Source organism: Schistocerca americana, chromosome 1 (genome assembly GCF_021461395.2).
Source record: "Schistocerca americana isolate TAMUIC-IGC-003095 chromosome 1, iqSchAmer2.1, whole genome shotgun sequence".
Lineage (NCBI taxonomy): Eukaryota > Metazoa > Arthropoda > Insecta > Orthoptera > Acrididae > Schistocerca > Schistocerca americana.
The window spans coordinates 514611812-514636701 of record NC_060119.1 but is presented as its reverse complement, the minus strand read 5'-3'; the positions used below and the strand labels follow the sequence as shown (position 1 = coordinate 514636701).

Sequence of the window (24890 nt, the reverse complement as noted above, 5' to 3'; positions counted from 1 at the left end):
ATACATGAAATTACCTTTGAAATGCAACATATTGTATTATGGCTGTTACTAAACTCCACCTTAATTTTACATATCGCTCATGAATCTCAAAAAAACACAGATTATACAATATGGCGGCTAACAATGACTGTTTCATTGCACACACTTCATACACATCCTCTCGCTATCCTGTCTCGGAAACAAGTCCTGTCACATTCTGATTTTCTTTTCTTCCACTCGCCATGGAGCAACGCGAGGTCAAGGAATAAATATTTTGCTCGTGCAGGCGACACACACCACCTTGCAATATATATTAACTTTAAACCAATAACAATAAGACAGTCAAACCGATCAGCTGATCTATTCAACCTCTTCTACCCGCTAGTCGCCCCCTCCCCTCCCCCTCCCATGGGGGGGGCCATATCCTTGACTGAAGTTTCTAAATCTTCTTGTTCAGTTTTTTCACAATTTGTTATTGCAGAGAAACTGGGTGACGTTGGTCGATCTCGCAGGGAAGTTGGGCACTGCGGGGTGGGCTGGTCTCAAATGATGACACACACTGCCACACAGCAGCTACCAGGATGTGTAGTTGATGGATCAATATCTTGTTGTCTCTTGTGGTGGACCAGGTGGTTACAGGCATGCATCAGGATCAGGAATGGGATGTGGTGGACATAATACAGACTGACAAGTCTGAACCTTCTGACCCCTTACTCTGAATTTCTTCTTGGCCCTGGAATTGTTGGTAGATTGGCATACTAACATGTTTCTGCACTGGCACGTTAGATTCGAATCGAGTTTTTCTTTGTTCACTTTTCACCCTTCTTTTACATTTCTAACACTTCAGTTAAATGTCACTGTTTTTATATCCTATTTTCATTGAATTACACTGTCGATCACTATCAACATGATATGAATTCTCATTATGTTCCTAATTATGGTGCATTTGTTGTACCCTATCAACATTCACAGGTTGTCTGTGAGCACGCACAAATACAATGCACTTATGTTTTGATAACTTCATACATAATTTAATCAGTCATATATTCCCTTATTTACAATGTCATATTACTTAGTTTTCTTCACTGAAAGTCCATTTTGCTCAAGTAATACAAACATTTAACCGCTAATACGTGGTAATTTCTTGCTAGCATCCAAATCTAACATTATTCAGCTCAGCCACCATTACTTTACCTTTTACATGATAATGAAAATTTGGTTATAGAGCAAAGGTGCACCTAATTGTAGTAAAGCCAGTCACAAGATGACATGCACACACCTGCTCTTTGTTGTCAGAAAATTATTCTGCCTCAGCATACTTCTCAGACAAGTGCGTGAAGTTCAATGTCCAGAGCTACTTGGACTCATTTCCTATCAAAATATTTGCTTCCAGTAATTACTGACACTATCGCTCATGAACTGCATTACCCTTTATACTTAATCTAGAACATGAACACATACAAAATTAAAATTCATTCTAGAAACAAACACAAAAGTTATTCATATGCACATAAAAGTATACAATCATCATCAGCTCTCCTTCTGTGGTTCTGCTGAAAACAAACATCAATACACTTGCTTATCTAACCAAACCTATCTACACCTAAAACCTCAATGAAATAAAATCTCCTTAATATATACAATCTTTACTAGAGACTGGACTGACTCTAATTTTCACTTCGTGTAGTACTTTTTAATATTGATGGTGAGGATAGAGTCCCATCACCTTTCCCGTCACTGGGTAGGCCAATAGATATGCCCCAGGATGTGGAATCCTTATTATTTCAAACGGTCCGACAAATAACAACTGCCATTTCTTGTACTTCTTCTTCAATTAAGATGCCTGTGGATGAGTGCACAAGAACACACTATCCCCTACAGCAAAAGTTTGTACTTTCTTTAACTTATTGTCTTATTTTATCTTTCTCTTTCTGGCCTTTCTTCAAAAACCTGGATATATTTCTCCAAAAGATCTACCAACTGATCATCTTGTTCATTTTTCAATCCATCAGCTTCCTTTGCCTTTTCTTCCACTTGTCCTGCTATCCTAAGTATCTTGCTTTCCTTTACCTCTTTTGTACATTTACATCTCATTTCTTTTCTAATGAGCTTAATACCATGCCCAGGACAGTAATTTCCAATGCTCCTTTCTTCCATAATCAGATCAACTTGTGTCATTTCCCCATTATCACAAAAACTGACTTTACCAGATGAGTAGTCTATTTTTAAGTCCTTCTCCCTCATAGTCTCTAGTCCGATGATACAATCTTGTATTAATTTTTGAATTACGAGGAACACGCATCTTATCGCTGTGTTTTGTATTCTTACATCTAGCAAAGTTTGTATCTGAACTAGTTGCAAACAGGTACCTAAGGCTCCAATGAGCTTAGTTTCGTATCGGCAATGTCGGTAACTCTGGCTTATGGGATAACCATTTAAATAAATTGTTGGAAATTGCATTTATCAAAGCTCCAGTATCCAAGATTACTCTGATAGATATGTCTAATATTTTGGCACAGATTGCTGATATTGACACTTTATTAGAAACTTGTTCACCAAGATTTATGTTTTCTGGTTACTCCTTAGTGATCCTCATTCCATCATTGTATCTAAAACTGTTTACAGGCGATTACTTGCCCCCCACTGCTCTTTTATCAGCCGAACCTCTGGGGCAAACTCCAATCGTATTCAGTTTAAGTTGCTTGTTGTAGTCGGTCCATTGTTGTTATCAGTTGCTTTGACTATGACTAGGGCCCGGATTTTAATTACCTAAAAAACAGTGAAATATGCAAACATTTATGACCTAAAACTTACATAAATATGACCTTTAAAAATAAAATATGACTTAATAGAAGTTTATTTAAAGCATTGTTGTTTGTTTATTTAATTTTTTATTCACCATAAAGTAATACAAAATTCACTTCTCAAAATATTGTAAGTATAGTTCTTTTTTTCTGTAGGGTTTGTGGCTAATTTGCACCTATTTTTTGAATGTCTGAATGTTCTATTTTCTAAACACAAAGTACAGTGAAAAGATCATCTACTGAAACAGTAAACAATGTTTTTATTTCTACATAGTATTTAAAACGTTTCACATTATTTAATACTGTATGTCAATCTTCAGTATCTGCCAAGTTGCACTGGATCACAAGGTGCATTTTCAGGTTTTCCATTGTCAGAGATCTACGGTTGTCGCTCAGGATAGTTTTGTACCTGGAAAAGCTTGTCTCCACTTCACAAGACGTCACTGGAGCGTTTTTGAAGGCAGCCAGGTCACTGGAGTTCAGCTTTGTTTCAGTATCTTCAAATGTTGCGGCATTCCCTGAAAGACTGTCACTAATTTTGCACAGTGTAGAATATCCAGGATTCTGCTGGAGAACACTTTGCAATTTGGTTTTCACTTTGTCAGCCACATAACCACGAGCTCGACCCAACTCACTCTGCACATGTTGCACAATACTCGAGGCCTCACATAGCTGAGTGCCAACAGCTTCCAGTCGTTTGATGGCTTTTGATATCACTGAAAAATTTGCATTGATGTATGCCAAGTTTCGAGACAGTGTATCTGTAAACACTTCTTCCACAATTTTGATAGCACTTGATTCATCGCTATCAAGCTCACAGAAGATTGTCTTTATTTGGGTGTAGTTGGTGCAGTAATACTCAGCAGCATTAAGCCAAGAACCCCATCGTGTAAGGACAAGTTTAGGTGGGAGGGGGTTGAAGGTGCTTGTTCCTTGAATTTCTGCACCTGTAGCAGAGCCTTCACATGATTTTCTTGCCACAGGAAATTAATTTGTCCATGTCAGGGTAATTTGATCGCACCTCTTCAGCAACTCTGTGCAACGTATGTGCAAGGCACGTGGCATACACCATACTGGGGTAGAGAATCTGAAGCCCTTTGGCTGCTTTAGCCATATATGAAGCACCATCTGTTACAAGAAGCAAAATGTTGTCTCTTTTTGCACCATCTGGCCACAGTAGCTTCAGAGAGTTGTCAAACAAAATAGCAATCATCGAATTGTTTACTCTATCAAGAGCTTCACGCATTAGTAGGAACATATTTCCAGGGCCATCAAGTTTTAGAACCCCAACAACAACATTTGCAATATATCGCCCACTAATATCTGTAGTTTCATCTATCGACAGCCAGATCTTTTGCTCAACAATAGTAATTCGTATTTTGTTGAGCACATCATTGTAACATATGGATAAATAGTTCTTTCTCAGTGTAGATTCATCTCGAACTGGATGTGTTGTGTACTTCTCCAAGAACCGTCTGAAGTGTGGATTCTTCAGTTTTTCCAATGGGATGTTGCAGGACACCATCATCTCACACAAATCCTTGCAGAATGATTGCACCATTGACGATTGACCTGTCTGTTCAAATAACAGCATTTGCCTGCTGTTATTTTCAGCACTTTGTTTCACACAGCTGCCGTGTTTAGTAGTATTACAGTGTTGTTGCACATTAAAGTGCTTTTCTGCACTAACTTTAACTTCACACAGTTTACAAAATAATATTTTCCCATCAGTACTAAAGAACTTCTCTCCAAAAACTTGAACATATCCTCGCAACTTCACGCTCTTGGAGAACTTTGCTTTAGGCGTGTTGAACAAGGCAAAGGCTGTATTCAAACTGGTTACTGCGAACACCTGTGCGACTGCGATGATTATTACGGCAGAAGCCGCATTTGTTGGCTCTGAGTGTGTATTGTCGACTCTGCGCAACAATGTTTTATGTTCGTTAAATGACTGTTGTGGTACACCGATTTTCTGCTACAGTCCTGAGAAATAAAGCTGTGTACTAATTTATCTGTTTATCTTTTATAATATCATGTTAAACATTGTCTTGTGAGCAACATATTCGTTTTCTTATTCGTGTGTCCCGTAAGATACGAGAAAAACGGTATATGCATTTTTTGGCAAAAGTTGACCAAAATATGACTTATTATATTAAAACTTAGCCGCAATATGACCTATTGCTAAAATTTGTTGAAATATGACTTTATATGCACAATCAAAATACATTTGTCGACACTAAAATGCCCAGCTTTGTGTATCAATCATTCTAAAATTCACCCTAAAGTTCAGAAAAAAATATGACTTGTCACTAAAACCCGGGCCCTACTATAACCGGTGGCTGTTCTCGCGAGACTTGATTATTTGTTGGCCTTGGCATCACCTTGTATATGATTTGATTACTTTGGCGTTGATTTCTACAGTAATTATATACAGCATTGTACCTCCTTTCAAATCACCTCTGTCTGTTTCTGTTTGGCTCATAATTTCTTCTGTTATTCTGCTGTTCCATGCAGTTCGCTCTTGCGGGTCTGGGGGTAAAAATAGGCCTTATCTTACATGGTGCATCGTGTCCATCATGCGCTGAGGCCTCTCGCACCCTTTGTTGATGTGGATCTGCACTTCTGCTCTTTCTCCAACTGTTGGGCGAGGTTACCCTCCTGATGCATATTTTTCCATCAACAGTGCAGTTTCGTTTTCTTTGCTGATGATGATAATGGATTTGTATACTTGGTTGCACCTGATATCCAGCACAATAGCCAGTCCGTTGTGATGGGACCACCATGTACCCTGTTGGTTGTAGCTCCCTGACCACACAGGGATCACCCTGCTGATGCCTGTGCTGCTAACTCTCCATGTATGCCAAGGAGTAGATGGCCATCCCCCTGGGGCATCAGGACTCCTGTCTATGGCCATCCTGCCAGGTGGCCTTCACTGCAGCTGGGTGGCGCCCGTAGGGAGGGTCCCTGGTTGGAGTGGGTGGCATCAGGTCAGGTGACACCTGATGAAGCATAGTACATCATCTCTTGCTGTTGGTCCACCACCAGCAGTCTCTAAACAGTCGAAGTCTACCTTCAATGCTAAGAAATATGACCCCGAATTGTTTCCCTCCCTGGCCACAGCATGGGAGGAACTCCAGGCTAAGGAAGAGAGCAAAGCTTATTCAGCCCAGTACTTCATATGTACAAGAGTTGATCAGGAATCTTTCATGCCTATGAAGCCTCAGTTTTTTGTGGAGCATGTAGAGTACAGGTTTGGGAGGTGGAGGGCGTGTCCAAAATGTGTCATCCTCTGCCCATTCATGGGCATTACTCACTTATGACAAGCTGGTGGATGTTTCTGTTACCATCAAACCCCATAAGAGCTTAAATATGGTCCAGGGTATCACATTTCACAGGGATTTTCTTTTGCAGTCTGTCAATGAACTGGGCACCAATTTAGCATGTTGAGGTGTTCATCTCGTCTGGCGCATCCACCAGGATCTGAGGGATAATCAGGTTGCCACCAGTGCTTTCATCTTGGCCTTTGAGGGTGACACATTACCCGAGAAGGTCAAGCTGATGGTCTACTGCTGTGATGTGAAGCCATATATCCCTCCCCCGATGCGGTGCTTTAAATGCTGGAAGTTCGGCCATATGTCTGTCGGGATTGTGGACATCCTCCACATCCCAATACTCCGTGTGCCCTGCCTCCCATCTGTGTCAACTGTGGAGAGCACCATTTGCCTTGCTCGCTAGACTGCAAAAAGAAAGGAATGGAATACAAGACCCTGGACCGACTGACCTACACTGAGACTAAGAGAAAATATGAGGGGCTACATCCTGTGCCGTCGCTATGACGACAGTTCTACCATCTTCCATTCCACCGCATACAGTTGGCTCTCAAAGCCGCCAGACTCCACCTGCCCCCTCGATTGTGGGGGGCACTTCCCTTCCTGTTGCTCTTGTACCACCTACTTTAGGAGCAACACCTCCCCCCCCCCCCCCAATCCAGAGAAGCGTACATCTTATTCAGCTCCTCTCGCTAGGAAAGGGTCCCTTGGGTCACTCCCTTCCCAGGTTCCCACCAGTGGTAAATCTGACACCCTCCAGTGGCTGAAGCAACCACAGGTACTGGTCATAGGGCTTCATGGCCCTCCTCAGTCCCTGGGACTGAATCAGTGAAGCCCTCACAGCTGGACAAACCTAAGGAGCAGTGAGAAAAACCATAAAAGAAAGAGACCCCCAAGAACCAAGGCACTGTGGTGGCACCCACACCACCGCTACCTACAAGCTCTGCGTCTGAGGATGAAGTGTCGATTCTGGTGTCTGCTGAGGACCTCTGGGCCCTCAGACACAGTGGATGGTGATCGCACAGGTACTAATCTGGTGGCAGCAGGTGACCCTGAAGTGTAGACTGCCTCATTGAGTGTTTCATGCCTTCCCAATCTCACGATGATATCATCCTCCAGTGGAATTGCAGCGGTTTTTTCTATCATCTGCCTGAGCTACGGCAACTGTTGAGCTTTACACCTGCTTCCTGAATTGCCCTCCAGAAAACCTGGTTCCCGGCACTGCGGACCCCTGCCCGTCGCAGCTACAGGGGATATCACAAGAACTGGAGCGAATATAATAGAGTGACAGTTGGTGTTTGGGTCTATGTCCTGAAACTTGGTATGTAATGAACCTGTACCCCTTCAAACTCCTCTTGAAACTGTGGCTGTCTGGATACGGATGATGCAGGAAATAACTGTCTGCAATGTATATCTCCCTCCAGATGGTGCAGTACCCCTGAACGTATTGGCTGCACTGATTGATCAACTCCCTAAACCTTTCCTACTTTTGGGAGATTTTTAACACCCATAACCTCTTGTGCTTACTGGCCGATGTAGAAATGTCGAAAATTTAGTGTCTCATCTCGACCTCTGCCTCTTAAATACAGGTGCCCCCACACATTTCATTGTGGCACATGGCACATATTCAGCCATTGATCTCTTGGTCTGTAGTCCTGGCCTTCTCCCATCCATCCACTGGAGAGCTCATGACGACCTGTGTGTCAGTGACAATTTCCCCATCATGCCCATGGATGCCTACCCAGATGGGCTTTAAACAAGGCAGACTGGGTAGCCTTCAGCTTTGCTATCACCGTTGAATCTCCCTCATGGCACCATTGATGTTGTGGTTGAGCAGGTCACTACAAGGATCATTTCTAGGATGGAAAATGTGATACCTGGTCCTTCAGGGTGCCCCCGACAAAAGACAGTCACTTGGTGGTCACTGGAAGTGGCTGAGGCAATTAAGGTGCGTCTGTGAGCTCTACAGCGGCATAAGCGGTACCCTTCCCTAGAGCACCTAATAGCCTTTAAGCAGCTCTGTGCTTGTGTTCGCCAGCTTATAAATCAACAGAAACAGGAGTGATGGGAGAGGTACATGTCAACCATTGGGTGCCATATGGCACCTTCCCAAGTCTGAACGAAGATCAGATGTCTTTTAGGGTACCAGACCCCAACAGCTGTCCCTGGCGTTAACATCAGTGGTGTGTTATGTACCAACGCAAATGCAATTGCCGAGTACTTTGCTGAGAACTATGCTTGAGCCTCTGCATTGAAGAATTGCCCCTCAGCCTTTCACACCCTGAAATGGCGGATGGAAAGGAAAATCCTCTCATTCCCCATTAACAAAGTGGGAGCTCCTCAGTGCCCTTGCACATTTCCCCAACACAGCTCCCGGGCCGGATCATATCCACAGTCAGATGATTAAACATCTTTCGTCTGACTACAAGCAATATCTCCTTGTCGTCTTCAACTAGATTTGGTGCAATGGCATCTTTCCATCGCAATGGTGGGAGAGCACATTCGTTCTAGTGCTCAAACCTGGCAAATTCCCGCTTGATGTGGCCAGCTATTGGCTCATCAGCCTCGCCCACATTCTTTGTAAGCTGCTAGAACATATGGTGTGTCGGCGGTTAGGTTGGGTCCTGGAGTCACGTGGCCTTCTGGTTCCACGTCAGGGTGGCTTCCGCCAGGGTCACTCTACCACGGATAATCTTGTGTCCCCCGAGTCTGCCATCCGAACAGCCTTTTGCTGATGCCGACACCTGGTTGCCATCTTTTTTGACTTATGTAAAGCATATGACACGACCTGGTGACATCATATCCTTGCCACATTGTATGAGTGGGTTCTCCAGGGCCCGCTCCTGATTTTTATCCAAAACTTCCTGTCACTCCGTACTTTCCGTGTCCAAGTTGGTGCCTTCCATATTTCCAACCGTATTCAGGAGAATGGCGTTCTGCAGGGCTCCGTATTGAGTGTGTCTCTGTTTTTAGAGGCTATTAACGGTCTAGCAGCAGGTGTAGGGCTGTCAGTCTCACCTTCTCTGTATGCGGAAGACTTCTGTATTTCGTATTGCTCCTCCAGTACTAGTGTCGGTGAGCGGCACTTACAGGGAGCCATTCACAAGACGCAGTCATGGGCTCTTGCCGAAGGCTTCCAGTTTTCAGTCGCGAAGTCGTGTGTTGTGCATTTCTGTCGGCGTCATACTGTTCTTCCAGAACCAGTACGGAACCAGTACTTTACCTTAAAGATGATTCACTCACTGTGGTGGAGACATATTGATTCTTAGGACTGGTTTTCGACACCTGATTGATGTGGTTACCTCACCTTCTTCAGCTTAAGTGGAAGTGCTGACAGCACCTCAGTGCCCTCCGCTGCCTGAGCAACACCAACTGGGGTGCAGATCGCTCTACGCTGCTACAGCTCTTCAGAGCCCTTGTTCAATACCGCCTTGACTATAGTAGTCTGGTTTACGGTTCAGCGGCGCCCTCAGCACTGCATTTACTTGACCCAGTGCACCACTGCGGAGTTCACCTAGTGACGGGAGCTTTTAGAACGAGTGTGGTGCCCAGTGTCTAGGTGGAGACCATACTCCCTCCATTGCAGATTTGACATGCATAATTGCTCACCAGTGATGTTGCACACATTCGTAGTTCTCCTGCACATCTGAGTTACTATCTCCTTTACCGCCCACAGCGGTGGGGCTAGGTCAGGGCTCACAATTGCGGTTCACGGCCGGTCTCCTCTCTCTGAACTGGAGTTCTTCCCTTTACCACCTCTCCTCGAGGTCCATTCACGTATACCTCCTTGGTGTACTCCTAGGATGAAGCTTCACCTGGACCATCACATGGCCCTAAGGACTCCGTTAACCCTGCGGCTCTCCGCTGTCACTTCCTCTCGATTCTTGACATGTACCGCGGCCATGAAGTGGTTTACACCGATGGCTCGGTGGCTGATGGTCACGTTTGTTTTGCGTATGTTTGTGGAAGACATATTGAGCAGCTCTCCTAGCCACATGGCTGCAGTTGACCACATCCTCTCATGCCCTGCCGCGTCATTTCTCTTGTGTACTGACTCCTTGAGCAACCTACCAGCTGTCAACAAATGCTACCCTTGCCATCATTTGGTAGTGACCATCCAGGAGTCCCTGTGTGCCCTGGAACAGTCCGGTTGTTCTGTGGTGTTTATGTGTGGACCCCAGGCCATGTCGGAATTCCAGCTGACAGGCTGGCGAAACGGGCTACACGGAAATCGCTTCTGGAGATCGGCATTCCCGTAAATGACCTGCAGTCATTATTACGCTGCAAGGTTTTTCAGCTTTTGGAGATGGAATAGCATAATCTCAGTACGCATAACAAACTGCATTCCATTAAGGAGAGTACAAATGTGTGGAAGTCCTCCATTCGGGACTCTCGCAGGGATTCTGTGGTTTTCTGCCAGCTCCGCATTGGCCACACTTGGCCGACCCATGGCTGCCTTCTTTACCATGAAGATCTGCCTCAGTGTCGGTGTGGTGCCCGGTTGACAATGGCCTGTATTCTGGTGCACTGTCCTACTTTGACTGTACTGTGATGAAATCGTAGGTAACCGATCTCATTGCTGCTAAGTTTATCTGACAACGCCTCATCGGCTGATTTAGTTTTATGTTTTATTCGTGAGGGTGGGTTTTATCATTTGATCTAAGTTTTAGGACATGTCCTTTGTCCCTGTGTGTCTTACACCCTAGAGCTTTCAGGGTGGAGGTTTTAATGTGTTGCAGAGTGGCTGGCTGGCTTCTTTTTATACTTATGATCAGCCAGCCATGGTAACCTGCTTTCTTGTTTTAATCTCTTCTCTCTGTTTCTTGTGTCTCTTTGGTTTTGTTGTCCCCTTTTGTCCATTTAAGTAATTGTTGCCCTTCCGCCATTCTTGTGGTTTTTCATTTCTTTTGTTTTGTGTTGTAAGTTTCGTTTGTTTGCTTCTCACCCTTGTGGCATTGTTTTATTCAGAACAAGGGGCTGATGACCTAGCAGTTTGGTGCCTTCCCCCCATCTTTTAAACCAACCAACCTTCCATTGTTGTAACCATTATTCATTTTGGTTCAATGAAAATTATTCATTTGTCTTCCATCCATTCTTCCGTTATTACCGTCATAACCCATCTTCCTATTTTCCGTTTTATAGGAGTTATTGTAATTATTTCTTCATCTTTGTTCCTCCTGTAGCAAATTGATTGAATCTAATGCAGACATGAATTCTTCCAGATTATCTTCTGAAACATACAGCAGTTTTTCCCTGATCTCCATCGGAAGCTGAGCTTTGATAATCATTATCACATCTATTGGTTGATCCCTATATCTTGCTATATTCACATATTTTTCAATGTATCTCCTTAAGTTCCTGTCTTGGTAAGAGAAGGGTTCTAGGTTATGTACCTCCTTCTTCAATCTCTCCTGAATGCCTCTTCACCAATATCTATTGAGGAATGCCTTCTCAAATTCTTTGTAGGTATGACACTTGTCTATTACATCAGTCACCAACAGACTACCATTGCCCTGGGCATATCCTGATACATATTCAATTTTCTGTCGATCAGCCCAAGCTCGTTGCAACACTCCTCTGAATCATCTGATAAATACAACAAAATTTAATGTCTTCTTTTCTGGAAAAAATATTTAGAATTGCCTATGCTTTAACATTTTCTCTTCCTTGATTGATCTGGTATAATCACTCATAGATGACATACTTCCATACATTTGTTCACGTGGGCTTTTATCTGGGTACTGCTCATCACCCCCATAATTATAGATCTCCACTCTGGGCTGGCTTCCTTTCTTTTTTCAGTAGCCAGCCTCCAAAGCTCTTCTATCCTTCAAGTGCACATTTTCAAATTCTGTGTAACTTCTCCTTTCCATCTTTAGAAGTAGGTTCCTATCTGCTCCTGAACTTCCTCCAATTCTTGATCTGTTTGGCGAGGTAACGGTAGGCCTTCACTCACTATATTCCCTACCGCTTCCTTGATACCGTTATTAACAGACAATATCACCCGCTTTTCCTTATCCACTACCCAGTTGTCTAATTGTTCCTTAAACTGCCTTTTTTTTTTTTTTTTTTTTTTTTTTTTTTTTTTTTTTTTTTTTTTTTGTTCCATTCCCCCTTCCCATCCAGACACTAATTCCTTTGCTGTTGAGGCCAGGTTTCGCACCTCTACTTCTGCCATTTGTTGTCTCCCCTGCACATTTTCAATTTCACTGTTTACTCTGTTTATTTTGATTGGAAATTGTTCGTGGGCTTACTTAATACTATTTATCTCTTTCCAGATTTCTGTCTGTTCTTTTGTCAAAGTACGCACATCAGCTAAAACTTTATCAAAATCTTCCCTTGTGGGCAGTTCGTTCACTTTATTATTTATACCCTTTACTTTCTCGGCTAACTCTGCGTGTTCTGTAACTAAATTGCTCACAGTTGTGGTCACATTTGTTACTTTAGCCACTATATTTGCCTGTTCCACAGTTATAGTTTCTACATTTGCAGAAATAGCTGCCTGCCCAGCTGACATATTTGCTTGTTCAGCAAACAGTTTTGTCCCCAAACAGTTTCATCTGAGCAGCAGACATGTTGGACTGTTCTGCAGCTAAACCAGCTACTGTATTCATCAAAAGTTTCATTTGATTTAAGACCTCAGCCAAAGGCTCATTGGATTCTCCTTGGCCAGCATCTACCATTTGCCCTGGGTTTTGTTCATCGTCACTGGGCTGCACGTTCGCTTCCTGTTCCCTCTGCATTTAAAAATGAGATCTGATTTTAACCATAACAATTCAGTTGTTCACTATTCTTTCAATTACTTTACTCTGGGCACAATTCAGCTTTACCACACTAAAATACATATCAGATTCTATGCCCCAGAATATCTTTCCACAATTGTGAACACATCAAGAAAAAAACACATATCACTCTGCATATACTAAAGCATATAATAACTAACTCTACAAATATTCCTAGCCCAGTTGTTATCTACAAACACCAGACTAATGTGTGCAATGAGTTAGTATGTCATTCTTGTGCTTGCCTTTACTGCAGAGTAGAACCACATGAAGTTCATATGTGATGGACACACGTTGTCATGGCTGCCAAATGTAGATCACATAGAATGATTCCATCAGTCATGCATGAAATGTCCGCCCCAGTAGCTGAGTGGTCAGCGTGACGGATTGCCGTCCTCTGGGCCCGGGTTCGATTCCCGGCTGGGTCGGAGATTTTCTCCGCTCAGGGACTGGGTGTTGTGTTGTGTTCATCATCATTTCATCCCCATCCGGCGTGCAGGTCGCCCAATGTGGCGCCGACTGTAATAAGACCTGCGCTATGGCGGCCGGACCTGCCCCGCGAGGGGCCTCCCGGCCAATGACGCCAAACGCTCATCATCATCATCATCATCATCATCATCATGCATGAAATTATACTAAGCATGACATTAGTACGTATACATAACATAAAATACACATTTATCACAACAAATCAAAATATATACCATAAATACATATAACTGAATGAGCGTGTATTAATTTGTTTTTGGTCATGAAATACTTGACAGTGTTTATATTTCGCTCCTTGTAGGTCCTGTCATGTTTTAACCATTTTTATAATATTACTGCTCAAGGTAATAAATTAATGGTTTTAAGCTGGTAATACTAAACTCGTTATTATTGAACTAGTGTGTATAGTGTCTCTGTTTGTACGTCTGTGAAGGACAATATACCGAGCGATGTCGACTACTCCCACAGCGTATGTGATTTTGTACTTGTAGACAAGTTACTCTCATGGTGTAGAAGCAGCTGCCGACTCCTACAGTTGCCTGTAAAATTGTTCAAATGTAATAGAAAGAAAACTTCTATAGGATCTTCTCAAATTGGAATACTGCCATTCATATTCAATGTTGTTTGTGAGTGAAATGAGTTCATATTAGCAGAGAAAACTTTCTGCATGCTTTTGCCCGTGTTATTGAAGCAGGTTCTACAGCAAACATCGACCACCAAATGTTTAAAGTCCTACACAAGCTTGTAGTACATTACAAGTCTTCACAGAATCTTTGATCAAAAATAAATACGCGAAATTACCTTTGAAATGGAACAGACGGCATTGTGGCTGTTATTAAACTCCACGTTAATGTTACATATCGCCCATGAATCTCAAAAAACACAAATTATACAATATGGCGACTAACAATGACTTTATTGCGCACACTTCGTACACGTCCTCTCATTATCCTGTCTCGCAACAAAGTCCCGTCACATTCTGATTTTCTTACTTTTCTTCGCTAGCCATGGAGCAATGCCAAGACAAGGGATAAATATTTCGCTAGCACAGGCGAAACACGCCACATTGCGATATATATCAATTTTCATAGAAATTTGTATCCCCAATTTCATCCCTTAGGAGTTGAATTTTGAAAAAACACTGAAACTCACAATTTTTTTTCTAACCCAGAAGCTAAGTACAGGTTTTCTTAGATTTAGCTTTAAAATTTCTTTCATAATGAAATAGTTTCATAAAACATCCCATTACATGTTTCACGCTCGAGGAGACTGAAATTCTAAAAACAATGAAACACGTATTTTTTTGTTTGTAACCTACAAGTCAAATATCAGTTTTCATGTATGTAGCTTTAAAATTTGTTTATTTTCATGAAAATTTTCACCCACTATTTCACCCACAAAGAGGTTAAATTTCCAAAACTGCTGTAACATGTATATCGTTATTTCTGACCGAGAAATCAAATACCAGTTCTTGTAGTTATAGTTTTAAAATTACTGCAATAGCTACATACTTTCCAAAAAAAAATTCATTCCCTAATTTTGAAAAATCCTTTCTTAAACAATGCCTACACTACAAGATCGCCACCCTCGCCAGATTTCAAGTTTCTATCCATAGCAGTTCGGGCTGGGCAAAGATGAGTCAATTAGGACACTGCCTTTTATACGTATAGATTGCTTTTCAGAACATATATTTAGTTACCTAGTAGATAGAGTCGAAAGTTCCACGAGGCTTTTTGCTGGTAATCCTGTTACACACAGAGAAGTCGCAGCATTAGAAAATTGTAGCGAAATCCAGGAAGACCTGCAGATGGTTGAGGCTAGGTGCAGGGAGAGGCAGTTGACCCTCAACTTAAAAAAATGTAACGTTTTGCAAATGCATAGCCAGAAAGATCCTTTATTATATGATTACACGATTGCAGAACAATTACTGAAGCAGTTACTTCCATAAAATATCTAGGAGTATGCATACGGAGCAATTTGATGTGGAGTGATGACAGAAAATTAATTATGAATAAGGAAGGTAGATGCCAGCCTGAAATTTATTGGAAGAATTCTCAGGAAATATAGTCTGTCAACAAAGGAAGTAGCTTACAAAATACTCATTCAGTCATTACCTGAATATGGACCATCAGTCTGGGGTCTGCACCAGATAGGATTGATAGTGAAAATATAGAAGATCCAAAGAGCAGCAGCACGTTTCATTACAGGTTCATTTAGTAAGCATGAAAGCGTCAACAGAGATGCTCAGTCAACTCAGTGGTAGAGACAGCGAGAGAGACATTACGGTGTGGTCTGCTATTAAAATTCCGAGTGTGTACGATCCTAGAAGAGTAGGCCAATATATTGCTTCCTCAAGTGTATATCTTGTGAAAAGAGCATGAAGCTAAAATTAGAGAGATTCAAGCCTACAAGGGACCATAAGGTGCCTGTGGAATATGGTGATGAACGTGGTATTCAACAGAGAAGCTAAGTCAATGCATACCAAGCAAACACTATCAAAATAGATGTCACTAGGCACTAATAATGTCAAAATTAATTACAAATTGTCATTTACAAATATCAATTTGATGTCTTTAAATGTTAATTTGTAAAATAAGTACATTGAGTTAGTAGTAGTATCGTTGTTGCCACTATTATCATTTTGTAAAATCTTGCAGAGTTAATTCAGTTCAAAATGGATAATATGTCATGGAAAAACATTAACTGGACAAAGCAAAAACTTTTTGAAGTAGTAGTATAGTTTTTGCCACTATTATCATTTTGTAAAATCTTGCAGAGTTTATTCAGTTCAAAATGGATAATATGTCATGGAAAAACATTAACTGGACAAAGCAAAAACTTTTTGAAGTATATATCTTGAAGAGGTGACATAGGAACGAGTATGAGAAGGAGTTCAGAAGAATAATGTTTCTGAAACATGGTATTTGCTTAAATTTATAGTGTGTGAAATTAGGAAGTTTCAGTATTGAGTTATAATGATTTTCAATGTCTGAAATTGCCTGAAGTGTTACAGCATTTAAACTGTATGCTATTAACTCAAGTGATGTTAAAGACTTGTCATGGCATACATAATGCATAAAATCAGTACACTGTTCATGAAAAACAACAAGTGAGGTTAATTAGACATTGGATACTATTCTTCCTGTCCTTTGTGCAGAAGTAGTTTACCTCAGAATTCCCTTGGCTGTATCAGTTTTTACACTACATAGCATAAAAAAACATGATGTGTTATTTATTTTGTACCTATCTTCTTGTGATCTTTGTTGTTGCATTCCCCCCCCCCCCCCCCCCCCCCTTGAGAACATAACTGAAGATGTAAACTTTTGTGTCATTCTCATGAGCATAACAATATGAGAACTACATCTCTCACCTGGGTACCACTTTCCTTCAGAAATGTGATAACATTTATAAAATAAAGTTATTGTACACCTTTGTTCTGCTCACAAATACCAGTCATAGTCAAGTGTGATTAATAACAGTATTGTTTCATTTTTGAACTTTGTGAAAGATGACTTGTGATTAATTTTGTCAACATCTCATCAGAGATAGACTAAGTATCGCTCATTGATGTATATCATGATAGAATGATGTGTATTGTCTATGTCATATGCAGGCTTCGGTTGATATGAAAACAGTCTAGCTTCATAAAAGACACAGCAGTCCATTTGTGAGGTTGTATAGTATGTTGAGTGGGTTGCAGATTTTCAGGGGCAGTTGAGAGACATAAATACGTTTACTTCCAGGAAAGTGATCTTCATCTGGGCAACAGGGGTGGGTGGCAGAAGTTGAATATATACTCAGACACAACAGTGACATTTTTAGGGGGAAGGAAAAAAAGGGGGGAGGAGGGGGGGGAGAACAGAGACAGATGGTATATGTGCTCTGTAACAGAATCAAACTAATTGAGCCAGGCAGGGGAAAATACAAGAGAGGGGGAAGAAGATGGCCTAACACCATATGTTTTATAGCAGTGGCCAAGTGGTGGTGGTGGTGGTGGTTGTTGGGATGTTTAAGGGGGACTAAACAGCTAAGGTCATCAGTCCCCCAGTGGTCAAGTACAAGAATGACTGACAGACAGACAGGAGACTGCCCAAAAATGTCTGTTTTGTGTCAGCATGATGCCCATATTGATGAGAATTTAAACTGGAAAAAGCACATTTCACAACTCCTAAAACAACTTTGTTCAGCCACTTTTGTACTTGGAATCGTTGCAGGACTTGGAGAGAGACATGTCAGTAAGTTGACATATTTTGCATGTTTTCATTCAACAATGTCATGGAATAATTTCTGGGACTACAACTTGATAATAAATTCAGTTGGGAAGGGCATACCACAGAGTTGCTTAAGTGCCTAAACAAGTCTGTATTTGCCGTGAGAATGATGTAAGATGTAGGAGATATAAATATAAAAAAACTTGCATACTTTTCTTACTTTCATTCTATTGTGTCATATGAGATCATATTCTGGGGCAACTCATCAAACCGAGCAAAAGATTTTAGGGTGCAAAAGCTTGTATTAAGAATCATTTGTGGTGTAAATTCAAGAACATCATGTAGAAACCTGTTCAAGGAACTTTGTATTCTAACCACTGCTTCTCAGTATATTTATTCCTTAATGAAATTTGTTGCAAGTAATACATCTCTGTTTCCAAACAATAGCTCAATACATAGTATCAATACTAGGAATAAGAACAACCTACATAAAGACCTAAAATCACTTACCTTGGTCCAAAAAGGTGTCCAATATTCAGGAACATGCATTTTCAGTAAATTGCCAGCAACCATTAAAAATTTGGTTTCAGATAAAGCATGGTTTAAACAGAGTTTGAAAGACTTTTTGATAGGCAAATCCTTCTACTCCATAGATGACTATCTTAACAGAGACTGTTGTGTCAGCTTAAGTAAAAATCTGTTAGATTTCAGTTTTGACAGCACTTGGTCACAACAATCAAGATTAGGTATTTTGTGTATGATAAATTTATTAATAGTGCGTAACAGTGTTTCATTCTGACAAGTGTTAATTCTGTAAATATTAGCTGTTCCAGTTTGCCGCATTGTATTCACCTGTTTTGACGATCTCCTGGCAAATGATCAGGGAAGGAAGTATTATATTCAAATGTTTTATGTTATACTTTCTGACATTCTCCACACCTACGAGAAACATCTCATTTTTTTAGCCTAAAGAACGAAAACTGAATCTAATCTAACAAATCCTTAAGAAAGAAAGTCTTAGTAGCTCAAAAATGTGCTGTAAGTAAGAATATTAACTGTATGTGATGTTCACCCATAATCATCTTGTAGACATCTGTTTAAGGAGTTGGGCATCCTGATTACTGCTTCACAGTATATTTATTCCCTCATGAAGTTGGTTGTTAATAATCCACTACAGTTCAAAAAGAACAGTGATGTACAGCAACTTCATTACATTATCAAAGAGAAAATGACTGCCGTTGCTCCACATTAAGGTTGTCTTTACCACAAAATGGGGTGCACAATGCTGCAACTAAAATTGTTGGAAAAGAAAAAGAGTTGTTAATGGTCAGCACGTACCCATATTGACAATTAATTTGCAAAGTGAATGTAAAATGACTCGTTACACATCATTATGATTTATCATGCAAAATGATACGTGAAACATGAAACTAACTAACTGTTTTATATTCCATAAGGTTATCATTTACAATTTGTTCAGAAATAGACACAATTATTTATTTAGATAATAATCTTAATCTAAACTTTTTAGGGGATTGACATCATTAAATTATAGCATGCCTCTCATGGTGGAAGTCTTAGAGACTCTTCTTTTTCCTCAGACATTTCACTTACTATTAGCATTACCATTTTCAGTTAACTCTCCTATTAGAGCAAATTCCAAGGAGAAACTGACAATTCTCTGTAACAAACAAAAAAGATTGTTCCTCTGCACAAGTTACAATGGGTAGAAGGACCACAGTAATTATCAATAAATTTGTACTCTACTTTAGCAAGAAAAGGAAGGGTTTGTCCTTGCACAAAGGACAAAGTGTAATAGGACCATGGTAAATATTGGTACTTTCTCAATAAGTCCCCACTCCTTCTAATTACAGTAATCTAAATCATATACGTTCTCACCTCAGCAAAGGATAATAATAAAATAGGTTTCTTGACTTCAACATTAATGTTATGATTTCTTGTGATTCTTCGTATTATTCAGTATACCGCAATACACTTTAGTAGGTGCTGTCCTCTAGAGCACAAAAGGTCCATAGACCATAGACCATCACACACTTACAATGATATATCATTTCGTATATACCAAGTGTTTATGATTACGTTGATGGTGTTTTGAGTGCTGCAGTGTGGGCTGCATACATCACAAGACACTGAAACATTGTAGGTACTTTCATCATCTGTGCACTTGTGAAGTATGCTGAAAATAATAATAGTTCCACTTTTTGCCCTCAGGTAAAAATACACTCCTGGAAATTGAAATAAGAACACCGTGAATTCATTGTCCCAGGAAGGGGAAACTTTATTGACACATTCCGGGGTCAGATACATCACATGATCACACTGACAGAACCACAGGCACATAGACATAGGCAACAGAGCATGCACAATGTCGGCACTAGTACAGTGTATATCCACCTTTCGCAGCAATGCAGGCTGCTGTTCTCCCATGGAGACGATCGTAGTGATGCTGGATGTAGTCCTGTGGAACGGCTTGCCACGCCATTTCCACCTGGCGCCTCAGTTGGACCAGCGTTCATGCTGGACATGCAGACCGCGTGAGACGACGCTTCATCCAGTCCCAAACATGCTCAATGTGGGACAGATCCGGAGATCTTGCTGGCCAGGGTAGTTGACTTACACCTTCTAGAGCATGTTGGGTGGCACGGGATACATGCGCACGTGCATTGTCCTGTTGGAACAGCAAGTTCCCTTGCTGGTCTAGGAATGGTAGAACGATGAGTTCGATGACGGTTTGGATGTACCGTGCACTATTCAGTGTCCCCTCGACGATCACCAGTGGTGTACGGCCAGTGTAGGAGATCGCTCCCCACACCATGATGCCGAATGTTGGCCCTGTGTGCCTCAGTCGTATGCAGTCCTGATTGTGGCGCTCACCTGCACGGCGCCAAACACGCATACGACCATCATTGGCACCATGGCAGAAGCGACTCTCATCGCTGAAGACGACACGTCTCCATTCATCCCTCCATTCACGCCTGTCGCGACACCACTGGAGGCGGGCTGAACGATGTTGGGGCGTGAGCGGAAGACGGCCTAACGGTGTGCGGGACCGTAGCCCAGCTTCATGGAGACGGTTGCGAATGGTCCTCGCCGATACCCCAGGAGCAACAGTGTCCCTAATTTGCTGGGAAGTGGCGGTGCGGTCCCCTACGGCACTGCGTAGGATCCTACGGTCTTGGCGTGCATCCGTGCGTCGCTGCGGTCCGGTCCCAGGTCGACGGGCACGTGCACCTTCCGCCGACCACTGGCGACAACATCGATGTACTGTGGAGACCTCACGCCCCACGTGTTGAGCAATTCGGCGGTACGTCCACCCGGCCTCCCGCATGCCCACTATACGCCCTCGCTCAAAGTCCGTCAACTGCACATACGGTTCACGTCCACGCTGTTGCGGCATGCTACCAGTGTTAAAGACTGCGATGGAGCTCCGTATGCCATGGCAAACTGGCTGACACTGACGGCGGCGGTGCACAAATGCTGCGCAGCTAGCGCCATTCGACGGCCAACACCGCGGTTCCTGGTGTGTCCGCTGTGCCGTGCGTGTGATCATTGCTTGTACAGCCCTCTCGCAGTGTCCGGAGCAAGTATGGTGGGTCTGACACACCGGTGTCAATGTGTTCTTTTTTCCATTTCCAGGAGTGTATGTCACTATAAGCAATCAGAATATGGAATGTTTATTTTTTAATGTCAGTATACTGTTCGTCCATTGGAAATTGTTGATTTCTCTTGTGAAGTGACTTGGTGTAAAGAATTAAGAAAGTTTGTTTTCCTTATGAAACACAATGACTGGTGAGAAGATAGACCTTGCACTGCTGGTAAAGTTATTTTATCATAATGGCAGAAATAGCAGTGCTGCATTGCAGGAATATTGCCAACAAAAGAGAGCTGCAAAGAGGCCCCATGTCAATAAATTGGCTAAAGAATATGAGCAAGAAATTTGAAGAAACAGGTGAATTAGATGGTGCAGCAGCGAGAGGAAAGCTGCCATTTCCCATGACACCTGTTCATGAAGTTGTTGAAACTGTAGCTGACTGTGCAGCACATGCCTCAATTTCTCAAGCCTGTGCTCAAGCTGCACCATGAGAATCCTCTTCCTCCCCTCCCCCCCTCCTTCCAGTCAGCAGTTCAAAAAGTTTTGCAGCACATTTCACACTTGTATTACCACAAGATTCAGAGTGTGCATGAAATGAAGCCCAAGACACTCTACAACACAGTGATGTCCCCTCGTTTTTTTGGCACCTGGAAATGGATGATGTGTTTGGATGGATGAGGCACGTTTTACTCTGCATGGTGCCATGAATGCACAGAAGTGGCACAATATGGGAGTTCTACATCATATATATGTTGTTCAGGAACATCTACTACAGTCAGCTTACATGACTGTGGTTTGTTTTCACAAGCTTGTTCATTCTCGGTCTGTATTCTCTCCCTCCCCCCCCCCCCCCTCCCCCCCTCCCCCCCCCCCTCCCTCTCCCTCTGGCCTTTTAGTTGTACAGTGGCATCTGCATGTTATAAGGACTTCTTTGTGCAACATGTGATTCCAGATTTGCAAGAACACAACTGTGTCCACACAACTATTTTTATGCAAGATGGGGCAATACCACATATCGCTTGCCAGGTGAAAGATTTGCTCCAAGAAACCTTCAGTAATGACCACATCATCTCTAGGCAGTTTCAAGATGTGTAGCCTTCCAGATCCCCAACCTAAATCTGTGTGGCTTCAGGTTGTGGGGATTTCTGAAAGACTATGTCAATCAGGGATGTATCTGCACTGTTCCTGATGTTAAGGATATTATATCGCTCTGATTACACTCGGTATACTGCGAGCAAATGTCGACCATGCCGTGTTATGGATGCTATGTGTTGCTGAGTCAGAAGACTGTATTGAACACATGTTCATGTTGAAACTTGTGACCATATCCTAATAAACATGCCAGAACCACCATTATCATTTGTTTGATGGTTCTTTCCCCTTTTCCTACACCCATACCATATTTGACATATCTTTACCTGGCAGCAAAAAGTGAAACTGTTATTTTTTCAGCATACCCTGTGAGTGCACTGATTAATGAACATGCTTATGATGTTTCAGCATCCTACGATGTATACAGCCCACACTGCAGCACTCGGAACACCATCAGATTAATTATAACCACCAGGTACATAAAAATAAATACATTTCACTTATTACTGGTTAGTTATATTTTTCCCACTAATAATTCAGTAATGCCATATGGAATAATGCTCTGGGATACTTCCACTTTAAGGAAAAAAGTCTTCATTGTGCAAAAATGAGCTGTAAGGATAAAATGTGGTGCTCACTGTTCACCCATGATCATCTTTTAGACATCTATTTCAGGAGGTAGGCATTTTCTCTACTGCTGTTTGTTTATTTCCTCATGAAGTTTGTTGTAAATAATCCAGTACAAATCAAAAGGAACAATGATATTCACAAATACAATACCAGAAAAAAATGACACTCATCACTCCACACTGAGGTTGTCTTTAACTCAAAAAGGGGTGCAAAATGCTACCACCAAAATTTTTAATCACTTAGCCAATGATATGAAATGTCTGAGAGGTAGCACAGTTAAATTTGAAAACAAATTGAGAAAGTTTCTCCATGGTAATTGCCTCTCTTCTTCTATTCCATTGAAGAATGTCTAATTTTGTAATGTGTAAATTATTATGCATAGAACTTAGTACTTTCAATAGTACTGAAAAAGGGTGGATTATAACATGTAGTCACGTTTACATATGAATGAATAATGAGGATGTAAAATGACTAGTTCCACATTGTTACAATTAATTGTGCAGATGATCCAAGGGACACGAAATGAATCAGTTCTCAGCTTCCAGGAATCCTCTACAGTTAACAAAATTATACTGTTACCCATGAAAGTTTCTTAAAATTCCTTTCTGAAATCATTGTATTGCTCAGTGTCCCCCCCCCTATAATTTGAAGATACTAAAGTACCCTAAATTTTGAAATTTCATATTGGTGCTAACTTGGTAGTGCTTTTCATAATAACTGTCACATTCTATCTGTATTATCAGTAATTCTACATTGACTCTTGTAATACTTACTGTCAGTGTTACTGTGTCACATGCAGTAATACTTCTAGTCCTTGTTGTTGTTGTTGTGGTCTTCAGTCCTGAGACTGGTTTGATGCAGCTCTCCATGCTACTCTATCCTGCGCAAGCTTCTTCATCTCCCAGTCCTTATATGATTTTATTACACAAATGTATGTCAGTATTGTGAATCCACTAGATGTTGAGTTGCGCTCAGACACAACAAAAAGACTGCTGAACAAGTAAGCTTTCAGCCAAAAAGCCTTCTTCTCAATTAAACACCACACACACTCCCGTCACCCGTGTGACCACTGTCTCTGGCTGCTGTGGCCAGATTGTGAGCAACTGCACATGATGGGAGAGGCAACCTGGGTGGTGATGGTAAGGAGGAGGCTGGGGTGAGGAGGGGGATGGATAGCACAGTAGGGGTGCGGGACACTAAAGTGCTGCTTGTGGGAGCATTCAGGGATGAGGTGGACATAGGGTAGGGCAGCTGGGCACAGTCAGGAGGTTAGATTGAGGGCGAAGGGCGATGAGCGGACAGGGGGAGAGCAGAAGAGGAGAGAAGTAAAAAGACTGTGGGTAGAATAGAAGGCTGTGTGGTGCTGGAATGAGAACAGGGAAGGAGGTAGGTGTGTAAAGGACAGTGACTAATGATGGTTAAGGCCAGGTGGATTACTGGAACATCGGTTATGTTGCAGGGAAAGATCCCATCTGCGCAGTTCAGAAAAGCTGGTATTGGTAGGAAGGATCCAGATGGTACAGGCTGTGAAGCAGTCATTGAAATGAAGAATGTTGTGTTGGGCAGCATGTTAAGCAACTGGGTGGTCCAGCTGTGTCTTGGCCACAGTCTGTCAGTGTCCATTTACGTGAACAGACAGCTTGTTGGTTGTCACATCCCTGTAGCACACAGAACAGTTGTTGCTGCTTAGCTTGCTGGTCACAAGTGGTTTCACAGATAGCCCTGCCTTTGGTGGGATAGGTCATACTTGTGACTGGACTGAAGTAGATGGTGGTTGGAGGATGTATGGGACAGGTCTTGCATCTAGGTCTTTTCAGGGATATGAACATGAGGCAAGGGGCTGGGAGCAGGGGTTGTGTAGGGACGGAAAAGAATGTTGTGTAGTATCATTCCATGTAGGCTTTCACGGCCGGCGTCTTCATCAGTAAACACTTTCGGGCTAAGTCGCCGTGGTCGATCTG

General features: G+C 42.0%; 1 protein-coding gene across 4 annotated transcripts in view; it reads left to right on the top strand.

Annotated features, from left to right (window-relative positions):
• Positions 1-24890, top strand: part of LOC124605113 (kelch-like protein 38) — a 136607-nt gene that overhangs the window by 86417 nt on the left and 25300 nt on the right. Inside the window, exon 6 of one of the 4 annotated variants that reach the window (XM_047136601.1) lies at positions 22708-22774. The exons of the other annotated variants lie outside the window; for them this stretch is intronic. Coding sequence (XP_046992557.1) covers positions 22708-22774 — 67 coding nt within the window. The remainder of the gene's footprint in view (positions 1-22707; positions 22775-24890) is intronic. 4 annotated transcript variants of the gene reach the window in all.